This window comes from Urocampus carinirostris, chromosome 8, assembly GCF_059441175.1.
Source record: "Urocampus carinirostris isolate Australia breed hairy pipefish chromosome 8, RoL_Ucar_1.0, whole genome shotgun sequence".
NCBI classification, from domain to species: Eukaryota; Metazoa; Chordata; class Actinopteri; order Syngnathiformes; family Syngnathidae; genus Urocampus; species Urocampus carinirostris.
Window position 1 is genome coordinate 43423797 of NC_142356.1, and position 14459 is coordinate 43438255.

Sequence of the window (14459 nt, forward strand, 5' to 3'; positions counted from 1 at the left end):
ATTGCAAGAAAGACACAAGTTTAAAGTGGTATGTTTGTTGATTTTGGGACACGGGCTCTGGCATTATTCTCTTTTCAGAATTTTTATCAAATCATCAAAAATAAATGTGCTGAAGACTAAACTTTTGTCTGGGGCGCGGGTTTAGCAATTTAGTAAATTTGTCTCATAATATATGTGTGGCTCTTTCCCAAAATAAAATTATTTTGCTTTTATGGCTCTTTGAGTCAAAAAGGTTCCCGACCCCTGCTATATATAGTGACATCAGGAAGAGTCCAAAAAGAATGATCCCCAGAGTAATGTATGATAACTATATTATAAAAGTCTGTTGTGATTAAACATATGATTACATCAAATCTTTGACAGTACAGTATAACAAAATTTGAAATATATGTATCCCATACTTAATGCTGTGGAGCCCTTTATTCATATACAAGCAATATTTGACATTTTACAAGAAACTAGTGCTAATTTGCACCAAAGGCAACTTAAGACAAATTGGCCTCCTGGTTGAGAAGAGGATTCAGATCCAGTTTGGTTTTCTCAATGGCTGCGATTTTGGCCTGGCGGGAAGGTCGCACTGCAGGAACCGAGTTGGGGACGTTTTCTCCATCGCTGCTTTAAAAAAAAAAAATTATAAGTAGGGCTGGGAAAAATGTCGTATTAACGTTTTCCGTTATGATTTTCAATTTAACGCGTGAAAATAGATTAACATAACAATTAAAATTCCGCCTTGGACACGCGCCTGGGTGTCAAGCTGCGCTGCTCCGACAAACAAAGAAGTGTCACTTTCATTTCCTGAGGCTAACGCGGGTTAACATGCTAGCAAAGGAAAAGAGAAAGGAAACACGCTAGGCGGAGCACTTCTTCCCTGATGTCTCTCTTGAAAGATAAGCACCCTGGTTCGGTGGTACAGTCAGACAGCGGACCTCGTCAACCTTAGATCAGTTCGGTGCCTTAGACAGGTGTTCTACGATGCTTACTTAAGGAACTTGACAATTTTGTTTATGGATGATTTTTCTTTGACACCATAAGATTTATGCACTTTTCCTTTACTTGGTATGCATTTTTTGTTGAAATATTTACAACAGCTTTTTAGTAAATTTACAGTTAAACAGTGATGACATAAAGTACTTGAATATCTTTGTTATAAACGCTATCTTTGTCAGTACAGTCTGTATGCACGTTTACTGTACAGGTCTATACCAGTGGTTTCCAAAGTGGGCGGCATGTAAAAAGGATTACAAGTAAAAGACGAAGAAGGTGCATCTAGAAAAGGACTGAGAGGTAAACAAACCTCCATCAAAGCAGCATTTGTGCCCTTCACGCCGTGCGAAAAGTTGGTAAAGCCACAAAGAAATAACCAATCCTGTGACTAGCAAAAAATGTCTAATAGTGTCCAACCCCAGAACTGCATTATCTATTTTATTCATGCAAGTTAATAAGTGAAATTTTATGATAAGAATAATAAATAGTTGTAGCAGTGGTGTTAATAAGTTAGCAGGAATAGTGGGTTTGAACTAATACTCGAATAATTTTCTTGCACTGATGCACATGCTGCAGTAGTCTGAAGTACACCCTTGAAGACCTAACCTCAGAATACACTGGGGAGCCAAGGGGGCACAAGCCCGCATAAGTTTGGGAACCATTGGTCTATACCAGTGGTGGCGAACACGTGGCTCGAGAGCCACATGCGGCCTTTGGCCAATAAGAATGTGGCTCTTTGCCTCATCATATTTTCTATATACTGTGTGGCTCTTTGCCTTGTTACATTTATAGTTTTTTTGTTTGTATTGAGGGTGGACACTTTCCTTAAAATTAACACAAGAACAATGCTTGTTGTATTGTAAGGAGAGGAGTGTGTTACGGGAAACAATGTTTTTAATTGTATGTGTTTGTGTGTGTCAGTGTGTGGTGTGGCTCTTTGACTCTCACGGTTATAAATTTCGGCTTTTTGTGTCAAACTTGTTCGCCACCCTTGGTCTATACCACATATGTCAGAGTCAAGGCCCGCGGGCCACATTAGGCCCGCGAGAGGGTTTTACCTGGCCCGCGTGACGATATCAATATATTATTAGATCCGGCCCGCAGGCCGCTGCAAGCCAGCAGCCCGCAGTACGCATGAATACTACATTTCCCACAATGCAACGGGGACGCGCCGAGCGGGAGGCGGTTTGATTTATTCAGCAGTCGATCAGCAGCAGTCATTAGCATAACAGCAAAAATTAGCCCACAGATACCCATCAACAATGGCTAAACGGAAGGTGGACACTGAAAACCGGGGCTTTCAAACAAGTAATGTAGAGTTGTAGTAATACAGTACTGTATATAAATGTATGTAAATTAGAGGTAAGATCGGGCCAAAAAAAAGCACCCGAGCCCGACGCAGGCCCGAGGGGTATTAAACCCGACCCGGACCGAGCCCGACTAATTAACTGGATTTGCTGGCCCGGCCCGAGGGGGCCCGAAATTACATATTTTATTTATAAGGAGGGGTGATTTATGATAACAAATTAAACTCTGCCTTTTGTTACAACATCTAGGCCTAAGTTAAATAAAACTGTATAAACATTTACATCTTTTATATTTCTGTGTCTGCACTGCAGATGTTACATTAAGCGACAATCTGTCATTGACGGGGTTTTTTTTTTGAGGTAGCGAAAACATTTAAGGGCGTCCGTCATTTTGACGACTTGATCATTGGGCCATAATCCACAGCAGCAGTAGTAGTACGTCCTTAAGATTTTAGCGCGGCACTATCATTGAGGGGGTGTTGACGTGTTGTGCCCTTTTCCGACTCCTATGCAAATCCCCCCCCCCCCCCTGATCGTATTCTATATAAAACGCTTATTAAAACAATAAAGCGAGCTAATTATAATAATTGGGAGATCCTAGTCTATATAACGCGTTTATTTAAACAATAAAGCGTGATTTTATTCTGCAAATTGCGTTTTTTAACGCGGATGAAAATGTCACCAACGTCAATGTACGCTTCCGACAAAAGCGATCGTATTCTATATAATACACTTTAAAACAAAATAAAGCGAGCTAATTATAATAATTGGGAGATTCTAGTCTATATAACGCGTTTATTTAAACAATAAAGCGCGATCGTATTTTACAAAATGCGTTTGTTAATGCGGATGGAAAAATCACCAACGTCACTGTACGCTATGATTTCCGCAATCACAACTAATTGTACACAAATAATATTTATTTGATTTACTATATTCTTTGGTCTAGTATCCATACATAGTTTAAGTATATCTTTTTAATGAACATATATTTATAATTATTAATTAATTTAAAAAAAAAAAAAAAAAAAGCAGGACCGAACCCGACCCGACCCGACCGTATGACTGACATTTCAGGCCCGACCCGGCCCGAAATTGCCTCGGGTTCGGGTTCGGGTCATAAATCTTAGGTCTAATGTAAATACAGTAATAATACAGTAATGTTTCCTGTGCAATTACACATTTGAAGTTTTTACTCCGTTCAAGTTTAAAAGTTAAATATGCACATAAAGAAGGTCTTGTTTTTTGTTGTTCTCCTCGGGAATTTTAAAGCTTTATTTTCTATGTTGACTATGTTGTTTTTGTTTGCCGACTCTGTCCTGGGAGTGTTTCTTGTTTTTCGGCTTTTCATGGAAAATAGATCTTGATGTGGACAACAGTCTTTTGATAAAATTGTCTCCTATTTAGCAGAGAAAATGACTTTTGATTGTTATTATTTGTTAATCAGTAATTCCTTTTTTTCACACTAACCCAGAGAAAGCCCAGAAAGGAAAGTCAATGTACATTTGAGCAGGACAGATGAGGTCCAGTGTGTTGATTGCTATTGGTTTTAAGTAACAAGAGATTTTTGCACTTTATTTTATTGTATTTCGAGGCAATATTTCTTTTTAATAATTTCAGATGATTGAATGATAGAAAATGGTTGAGTTGTTGTTATGAGATATATGAGTTTTTTATATAAAGGACATTTGTATTTTGTGCCTGCTGAAATTAAAAATGACTGACAGTCATAAGAAAATATTGCTTTATTTATACAATCATATTGTAATATATTTGTTGTGTTTTCAGTAGGTTAAATCTTGGTTTCAGTAAAGATTGGACAGTCCGGCCCTCGGCTTGTAGCCAAATGTTTTATTTGGCCCTCCGTCCATTTGACTTTGACACCCCTGGTCTATACCATTTGGCATAGTAAATGTAATCTTATTTTTCGATGTATATTTACCGCCGTTTGTAAAATCTGGATTTGAAAAATAATCGTGATTAATTTATTTCTAAACGGAGATTAATTAGTTAATTTATTTTACTCGATTCTCATTCCTAACTGTAAGCTGATTGGATGAAGTGAAGAAATAAAGGGAAGTCTTACCTCTCTTCTGAGGACCCTGCCTTTCTGCTTGCTTTTCGGTTTGACTTGGTCATGCAGGCCTTTCTTTGACCTGCGTACACATTTAGACTGTATGTTAACTTACCCGCAGATAACTGCAAGAGAAATTTGTCATCTCATTTTTGGTTAATAGGTTGAGGTCACCAAGTAGAGATGAGGGAGCGGTTGGGGGAAAGTTGAATGCCACAGAAGCGCATTGACCACAGGAACGGTTCAAGAGAGATTGCAATACAAAGGACAAAAAGGATTTTTTTTTTTTTAAATAAGTCAAAGCTGGAAAATGGTCCTCATTTGGACTAATTTTCATTATATTAATGGCCCTAAACATTGTGCAATCTCCTTCACTGAGAGAAGAATCTGAAAAGGGGGGCAATGCAGGGGGGCCAGCCACTGGGCACTCCTGGGCACCCAAAATTCTATGGAAAACACTGTACGTGATACAGTAGACCCTGGGTTACAGCGTCCCCGACTTGTTGAATAAGGCGTTTTTTGCTGCCCCTTGTCACAGCATTTCCCTCTATACAACAAGACATTGCCAACTGGTTTTGCACAGCCAAATAACGTACAAAATTCTAACTTTGCTGTTTGTGCATATGACAGATAACATGCCATGCTTCATAAGTCTCTAAGATCCCCGTTTGCTATAAATTGAGGTCATAAGATGCTGGTTTGCTATTGGTTTGGGTCACAGCATCATAAAAGTGTGGTTTTGATGAACTCTCTTCCATAATGGCCTTTTCATTTTTTAAGAGTCTTGTGCGCTTCGTCAGCGATATAATGCATGTAGCTATTTGCGATGAGCCACAAGACTTTCAATGATGCTAAAGCGAGAAGCAAAAACATGATAACCATGGAAATGAAGCTTGCAATTATCAAGAATTATAAAGAAGAACCCCTTGTTAAATTGCATGGTCGCAACCAACTAACGAGCTGGACAATTATTGCAGAATAAGGAGGCGATTAAAGTATCAAAATTCCTCCAGGGGCCCGATAATCCTTGAAAGTTTAAAAACATTTCTTCTGAATCCACAATCTCCTCCGTCCTTTGCATCCACCCACAAACTCGAATGTACGATGCCAATCCACACCAACCAAATTTACTAGACTATAGGGCACATCTATAACCCCAATATTTGCCAGAAATTGGAAAATACATTATTGAGCAGAAAATAGGGTCAAAGAAATTTGATGTAACAATTCGTGAGGTAGAGTGCTCATCTTGGGACTGAGAGGTCGCAAGTTCAATCCCCGGCTTCTCTGAGTTAAGTTTCAAAGTGTAAGACACTGAACCCGAATTCCCCCATCAAGCAAGTAAGCCTTGCATGGATGTCACAGTGATGTGTGAGTGAATGGGTAAGTGTGAAGCACTTTGGCAGTTTTTCAGTGACTTTAAGAGCGCTATATAATTGCAGACCATTTACCACCATTACCCCCTAATTACCCAATTTTCACTAACATAAGGCACACATAAAAAAAAAAAATGTCTTCAAAGTGTGTGGCGCGCCTTATCGTGCAGTGCGACCTTTGTCTCATGTAAAGCAGCAGACGTAAGGTTGGGCGCCCGCCCTGAGGCTGGGGGTCACAGCTTCGAGCCTTGGCCGATCAAACAATACAACATTTTAGGTCGAGTCCCACGTTTTTGTGAGATTGTTCACATTTCCAACTAAATGCGAATTGTATGCAATCTCCTGTGACTTAACCGTGTCTTGTGTTAACACCACAAGCTGAAAGCTTGTGCAGACACAAACATGCAATGCATTGTTGCAGAAATACTCATTGATGCTGATGGCCAAGCCTATCTAGCAATTTGAAAGTTATTGTGCTATTGGAGGCTGAACAGAGTTGCCAACCCCAAATGATAACTCAATCCAAAATTCACTTTCCCTCCGTGTTTTCGTCTGCTATGGTGCATGGATTTCTATGCTACGCGGAAGATCATGGAATCAAGCAGCCGTTCGAGATGTGCCTGAATTCAACTCCCCTGCAAGATCTGACTCTCCATCGCATGAACGCTCACTATGCTTTCAAAAGCACACGTGCCGCAATTGTAGTGTGTATAATGTGATTAATAAGGACTATTGATTAGTGTGATTAAGACAAAAAGGTGAGTCTATGTAATGATTTTATTAAGACACATCTAAACGTCACCAACATCACAGCACTGAGAGCATATATTTTGTGAAGGGGAGTCAAATTTAAGCACAACAGCAGCGGCCGTAACAGAATGCAACAGCGCCTGATCGTTCTGTGCGCCTTCTGTAGTTTTAAATACAGAAAGAGACTGTGCGCCCAAAGAGACTGTGCGCCCCATGCTTGTGAAAATACGGTACAAGCTGCGATACAAATCGAGAAAAAAAATCCACGATTTTGAAGCAGTGATAACGATTTTATAGCAGTGATAGTTGATTATACAGTACAGTAATCCCTCGGTTAACGCGGTTAATGTGGACCAAAACCACCCGCGAAAAGTGAAAGTCCGCGAAGTAGCAACGCCACTTCAAAAATGCTTTTTTTTTAATTTTATTTTTGAGTAGTGTTATTTTGCCATGGTTGATATGATTTTGTATAATGGGGACCAAAACCACCCGCGAAAAGTGAAAATCCGCCAAGTAGCGACGCCCCTTAATTATTTTATTATTATTATTTTTTAGACCCGCGAAGCTCTGAACCCGCGAACGTGGAACCGTGAAGTAGCGAGGTCCAATGTTCCCTCTAATTTTCCACGGGTCTAAGCATTCACACAAAGTTGGTGAGCAACGCTTGAAACAACAGTGAGCAACCATAAGTGTGGCAAGATAATTAATTATAAAACATGTCCAAAACTTGACATCAAGTTACATTTTACTGAGTTTCCGGCAATGCGAAATTATTTTTCTCTTTTGAATGAATTGACTCATTTACTATTGCAAATGTTGTACGGCCTACAAACATCGTTTGTTCTTACAACTCTTTCACAAATAATCATTTCTTTTTATTTTCTGACATATTTTGTCGCATAATATTAACATTTTTGGGGGTTTATTTAGTCGGTTGTACTGTACTATTTTTTAGTGAAAGTACAATGTTGGCAACAAAATTCACTTGATATAATTGGAAATTATTTGAATGCAACACAAACTTTTTCTTCTTTTTTCCGTGTTTTTTTCTACTTTTTTTAAAATTCCTTTAAAAAAAATCTCATTGTGTTTATTTTTCCCCGAGCTGTTAATTTTTTCTTTTTGTTCTCTACAGTAAGACCTCGGTTATCGTGGTTAATGGGGACCAAAACCACCCGCGATAAGTAGCGGCGCACCTTCAAAAAAAAAAAATAAATAAATAAATAAATTTTAAAAATTACAATTATTTTTTAGACCCGGTTAATGGGGAGCATAACCACACGCAAAAAGTGAAAATCTGCGAAGAATCTTCGAAAAACAAAAACAAAAAATCTCATCTCATCTCATTATCTGCACCGCTTATCCTTTTTAGGGTCGCGAGCGAGCCCCTAACCCGCGGCGCGGGTACTTTCCGGCGCGATACGCACGACACCGCGACAAGCCGAGCGAGTCGGGCGCTCAGCGCGGAGGCCAGCCTGTCGGAAGCGCAGCAGAATGCGGGGAAGATTTTGTACGGGAGTCGGATTTGGGCACAACACCGGCGCCCGGAGTCTCCCGCTCGGGCCGCGATGGCTCTACATGGCGCTACACGGCCCTCGATGGCTCCGGCCGACGGACGGGTGGCCGCAGGGGAAAGGGGTAGGGGGGACCTGTGGGGTTAGGGGGGCGGTGAAGCGGAAGCCGCACCAAAACTGCGCGCCGGGAAACGAGAACGGCGCGCCGTGCTAGGGTCGTCGGCCAAGGGGGATTCCCGCAAAAAGTGAAAATCTGCAAAGTAGCGACACCCCTTCCAAAAAAAAAAAAAAAATTTAAAAAAAAAAATTATTTTTTTCATTTCATTTTTTTTTTTTAACCATTACAGACCGCGAAGCTCTGAAGCCGCGAACATCGAAGTCCCACTGTATTTACTTTTTTCCCTACATTTCTTTCTTTTCCTTTTTTTCTGGCTTTTTTCTAAAATTTTCCTTCTTTTTTTCTCTTTCTTTTGTTTCTTTTTTTTCTCAGCTTTTCACTACTTTTTAATTTTGGTATTTTTTTCTTTTTTGTTCCATTCCCCCATTCCTTTAAGTCATTTTGTGCATAATTTTACATAATATTTGGTCATGTTGGGATTAAAGAAGCAAAAACAACCTGAAGAGCCATTTAGAACCCGAAAGAGCCGGTTCCTTTTAGTGAGCCGAGCCGTAGAAGCCGGTTCTCGACAAACTCTACTGACTTTACTTTTCAACTTCGGTCGACATTGACTTCAAAATACCGCATTTAGGACACAACTGAGACTCTTCGTGATTTAGGGCTATACAAATAAAAATGACTTGACTTGACTTGACTTGACTATTTTTACCTTCATGCACTGTAACTTTGACTTAAGTCGCTTCTTAATTAGTAATTTTGAGCCCTCGTTTTTGTGCGCTGGCTAGATTTTCTTGTGTGCTGAGAATGTGCGAGCAGTGCGCAATTGCGCACGCGCGCAGCTTAGAGGGAACACTGGCGAGGTCCCACTGTATTCACTTACAAAAAACGACTTCAAGTGGCAATACTGCCAAGATAATTAAATCCATAGTTCATATATTCTTCGCTGTACCTAAATTCGTCCATGTTCGACATGGGTTTCTCTGTGGTGTGAAATATGGGCGTAAACTCCCATTTGCAAGGAATTATCAGCATCTACTGTGACCGACTTTTGGATGCTGACCTACATGTTGAAAAACACCGATCTTGATCCAATTATATCGTACTTTTCAGACACCTAAATGCAACTCAAATCCAGCATAAAACATTTAATTTACAATAAGATGGAATCTAATTACTTGCATTCTCTTCTCTGGTGTTGCCTCTTTTTTGGCACTTTATAAAAAAAAAAGGTAGCTAACATACTTGCAGGTGTATAGCGTGCATTTGCATGCATTATTGTTTAATTATAGACTATTGGACACTTGGATTTTTAAATTCTTTAATACAATAGAATAAAATGTTATTTTGTGCACTAGTTTTCAATCTGTCCAAAACTTAAATATTTTAATTGAGGAGGAAATTAAAAACGGGTCTTTAAAAAAAAAAACATTCAGCGATTATTCCCCAAAAAATTATTCACCAATTAAACGATTTAAATAATCATTAGTTGCGGCCCAAATTGCGTACAGTGCTTTTTTTCTATGAATTAAAGTTTTCGTATTTTAAAGGGATTTGTTTTTGCTTACAATGTATAATACAGTATTTCATTGTATTATAAGCGAAAAGAGTAAATGTTTCTTCTTCACGGATTTTGCCTATAACGGAATCTTCATGAAATGTGATACCTGTAATAAACAAGAGTTCACTGTATTAAACATAAGTAGTACTTTCAATATGAGATTTTGCTCCTAATGTTTAATATGTATCTGCAATTTTAATGTTTTTGCCTGGGCTAGCGGGGGTTCCGAACACATTAGCTGATTACCAATGGTTTCCAACGCCGCCATACAGCAATTTCCCTTTACAACCATCTCCACCTCAGACCAGATTAATGTCATATCCCAGAGTCTACTATATTGTAAATTGCCTTACCTCGTTTGAGTCTTTTAGCTGACTTTGATGGCTCTTCTGATAAGGTTTCTGTAGAAAAAAAAAAAACATGACGCTCACAAAGACAGCTGTAATAAGAGAGAAAAAATAAAATGTTGTACCATCCGTATTGACATCCAATGTCTGTAAGGCTGAGGCGCCAAGATTCTCCGTTTGCTCTTTGGAGTCCACAAGTCGAGAAATCATCTTTTCCAGAGCGCGGAGACACACACGGTCCTTCACCACCTGAGGAGCAGCCAAAAGAAGTCAAATAGTGGCACGTCTATATTAGAGGTCAGGTTGATAAAGTCGTCTCTTAACGATGTCACCAATAACTGAAATACATCATGCCAAATATCTATCATTTGAAAGCTTAAACTCTTGGGATTCAAGATAATGATGACCATTTCAAAATATACTCATCACAGGAACATAACGATTAGTTTAAAATAAGATAACCGAAAACAATGAAGCTGGTAAGCTCACCAATAACCTGTTCTGATAGTCAGCTGGTGAAACGATCCCCCGCAAACAGGGTCTTGTTACATTCAGGTCGAACCAGTGAACCAAACAGTGTAAAATATTTACCTTAAAACACCGATAATGCCGACATATATTAAAAAAAATCCACCTAAAAGCATTTCTGCATCATCTGATGACCCTGGTTGTTATCAGTTCGTTTGGCCCCATAGTTTCCGATTGAAAATAAACAGACTCGTGAGCTGATTTCCAATATGGTCGTTAGCCTCTGGCCTTTAGATTGACACCACTCTCAGCCAATTGCAAGCCTTTTTTTCATGGTCCTAAGCCTGCCATAGCCTATGAATGCCCGTATTGAGAAAACAGACATGACCTACTTTGGCTTCAAAAATCTTTAGTGAAATGTGAACAATTCAAATAATGATTGACACATTGGTTAGCCAATGAAATACCCAACATAAATGGATGCAATTCTACGGAGTATATTCAAATGAAAGCTAGAAATAAATTTGTGTGAATACAAACCGGGATCCATTTTACGTGCAATTGTTTGGCGCAAAATTGCACAATCAGCGATTGACTTCTGGAAAAAGAGAAGTCCAACTCTTACAACTCTTTTATAATGTCTGAAATTTGACAAGGTAAAATACACGGTTGAGGACATTTTAGAGCTGTAAATTAGTTTTCTCCAAATGACCATATTTGGAAACATAGCCTGAGAAAATTGTCTAAAAAAACAATGTTTCTATTTTCAGATTGTGAACAAATTTGACCTGGGACCAGGCAAGGCTTCATGCTATTGCCCCAGCTCAAATGCCAATGTTAAACTCTTTCGCATACATGTGACAGCAAAAAAATTCAGGCGGTAATAAAGACTTTCTATTTCTGTGTGTTTCAGCTTAGATTGCTCAATGTTAGTAGCACTTGCTGTGAAAAGTTCAGTTGGGGACAAAATTCCAGTGTGTTACCTTTCAAAAGGGACCCAAACCATCCATATTTTCCAAACGGTTGACCAACAGCCTTCAATGTACTTTGGGGATGTCTTGAATTGGGATTTTAGGCCAATTTTATAGGATTAGTATGGGGTTAATCATCAGGAAGATGTGTTTCGGATTCAATAGTTTTATCTAGTTTATATCGGAACAAGCAAGTTGAGACACAAGCACGATCCTCGAACAAAACTCGTATGTCGAGGTATCACTGTATTTGGTTTGGGGTCCAGATTGATGTCATTGTTGTGCCATACCTGGGCGAGCTGCTGCAGAAGTGACAGCAGGTCCTTCTTGACCACTTCGTCGTCGCTGAGCTCCAAGTAGCTCAAGGTTTTGGCAAAGAGGCGCACCTCCGTGGCCGAGGGATCCAGTAACATTTCACTGCAAATGCGGACTGCCAGGTAGTCGTGGACGCCCACTTCCTGGTTAAGAGAAAACAAAAACTCCATTCCCATTTCAAGTCTGTCTTCTTCTTGTGAATAAAAAAGTTCTAAGCCAGGGCTCATTGACTTTAAAATGAGCTTCCGTTTTTTGTTACTGACTAGTTCGATGAGTTACCACTTTAATAAGCGTTGCTAAAATTTCAACTTACTATGTCTTAACTATGTTATTACCAGGTTTTTATTATCAAGGTTGGTACATCTTTTTCATAGCCAAATTCAACACTTTTCAAGCACTTTCAAGGGCGATTTTTTTAACTTTTCCAATACCTTTGAAGGAAAAAGGCCAGCGGCAATTAAAAGAACGCTTCTTTTGTTGACGATTTTGACCTGTTCTTATCGATGACATAGGATCTTTTTGTGTCAATGTGCTGCTATTAACTGACATTACTTCTGCTATTCTGCCTCATTAATATGCGCGCAGCTTGGCTACAACACACTAGTTTACAAACCCAAAAAGGGCTCTATGGGTATTGGGTAATATTTGAGTTCAATGAGACAAAAAAGAAAGTACTGTGTGTATAATAAGCAGAAAAACATAGCCAAACTTGAACTCGTTTTAACTCTTTCGCTGCCACGGGCAAGAATTCTCATCACATGACATAATGACGTAGGCTGCCTCAAAGTTGTTGTTTTTAGTGTGAATAGGTTGATGAGATCCCTGAGCACCTCTCTAATTAATATGAAGCTAATAGAGCACTGTGGCGATAAACTGTGGCCACCGGACAGCGGTAATGCTCACGCCAAGAAGAAGAGCAGCAGTGGAGTTGTGGTTGCAGAATAGAGTATAGAAAATGGCAAGACGCAGTGTATCAGCTATAAGGCAGCTCACAATTGAGCAAACAATTTTTCTTGGTGGAAAAAGTAAGGATGACAGAGGGGATGGCACAGATTCAAAGGAAGTGACGGTTAGTAGGCGTCACACATGATCGTCTACTATTTCAAACGCCGGCGCCAACGAAAGATAGACACGAGGCGATGGAAATGAGACGACGTCATCTGATGAGGAACTCAGCAACACAGAGCAGTATTCCACCGATGATTGGCTTCCCGAGGTCACCGATTGCAGACACAAGTTCACTGAAAGCAGCAGGGATTCTACCCCAGAACCTTTTCCTACTCGCAAAAGTAAGCACTAACTTTCTAGTTAGATATCAAGAGGCAATTTACGCAGTGTGTCTGTAAATCGAATGTTCAAAGTTTGACTAGTACATACTGTATTATATTATTGAATCCCTTGAAAATTAAATGAGTGCAATGGAAGAGAATATTCAGTCATGCCTCTGTAAATGTGCTTCGTTTGTACCACTATAAGTCCAACAACTCCACTCTCCAGCTCCCCAGAGTGCAGAGTGAGGTGGAAAGAATAGTTGACAGTGCCCCCAGAAAAATGATGGCAACTATATATTATTCTGTGATATAAAGGTAGTAAATCCAGCAGAAGAACACCCCTCTCCCCTTTCTGGCAGAGGCAGAACTACTCCTGTTGGCAGAGGCAGAGAAAAAAAGGCAAAGTAAAACCACTACTGTAATAATAAGAATAGTAAAATAAATAATATTTCAGGCGAATTGGTTATATTTCTATTTTAGGTTGCAAGAAGGGCAACCAAACTTCGTGGCAAACATGTTTCCTGCGGAAGGTGGAGAGGGTCTGGAAATGAGTGCCTATTGTAATGGATGAGAAGGAATAAGGGTAAAACCTTGGAAGAACCTTACTCAAGTCACCAAGGAACAACCCAGATAGCAGGTTAGATGGGCGCCTGACAAACTACGAACTTGTGGCGTAAGAGAAACGAGATCGGTGTGCCAGTGCTGTGACATTCCCTTGCACCCAGGAGACTGATTCACACCAAAAAAAAAATATATATTGGGTTTGGCACACACACACACACACACTCGCATTATTATACACACAATGGCCAAATTTGTAAATAGTTTATGAAATGTTGAGATTTGTTTTAATGTACCGTAAATTCTGGACTATAGAGCGCACCTGATTATGAGCCACACCCACTACTTTTTGAGTGATCTGACATTTTTGTACTTACACAGGCCGCACCCATGTATAAGCCGCGGGCGCCCGCAGTAAAGCATACGAGACAGTCACAAGTTCAACCCGGGCCAGGCTGTAGCTTCCACAATTGTAACTTTTTTTTTTTTTTTACATGAAGGAGTCCTTACATTTATTTGACATACTAATTACATTCAGTTACATTTCAAGTTCCATTGGGCCCTTTGAGGGCAATGATGTGCCCTTCGGTTAAAGATTTTTTTTTTTTGGTTTGAACAAATTTATTGACACTAAAAACAGAAAACAATCATGACAATCTCAACAGCAATTAAGCAAATTCACAATTGTAACTTCATAGATAGTATAGAAAACCAGAATTACAGTTGACATCACAAATAGAAAATGATACCCGTAATTAAGGTATGATGCAGACTTGTAAAGTCGGGGTCCCGTTGAAAGTAATCCAAGGAAACAAAATGTATATTTCCAAAGTTAAGGGTGGGAA

At 39.5% G+C, this 14459-nt stretch overlaps 1 protein-coding gene across 2 annotated transcripts in view; it reads right to left on the reverse strand.

Moving 5' to 3' along the window:
• Nucleotides 1-393: 393 nt before the first annotated feature.
• The window catches only part of ncapg (non-SMC condensin I complex, subunit G), a 40517-nt gene continuing 26451 nt past the window's right edge, over nucleotides 394-14459 (reverse strand). The window contains exons 18-22 of one of the 2 annotated variants that reach the window (XM_088341174.1): nucleotides 11758-11925; nucleotides 10154-10277; nucleotides 10035-10082; nucleotides 4378-4447; nucleotides 394-612 (exon numbers count right to left, since the gene is read on the reverse strand). In XM_088341174.1, coding sequence (XP_088197300.1) covers nucleotides 486-612; nucleotides 4378-4447; nucleotides 10035-10082; nucleotides 10154-10277; nucleotides 11758-11925 — 537 coding nt within the window. In that variant the 3' untranslated portion in view covers nucleotides 394-485. Of the gene's footprint in view, nucleotides 616-4377; nucleotides 4448-10034; nucleotides 10083-10153; nucleotides 10278-11757; nucleotides 11926-14459 lie in introns of both variants that reach the window. The other variant, XM_088341173.1, reaches the window with a different exon arrangement.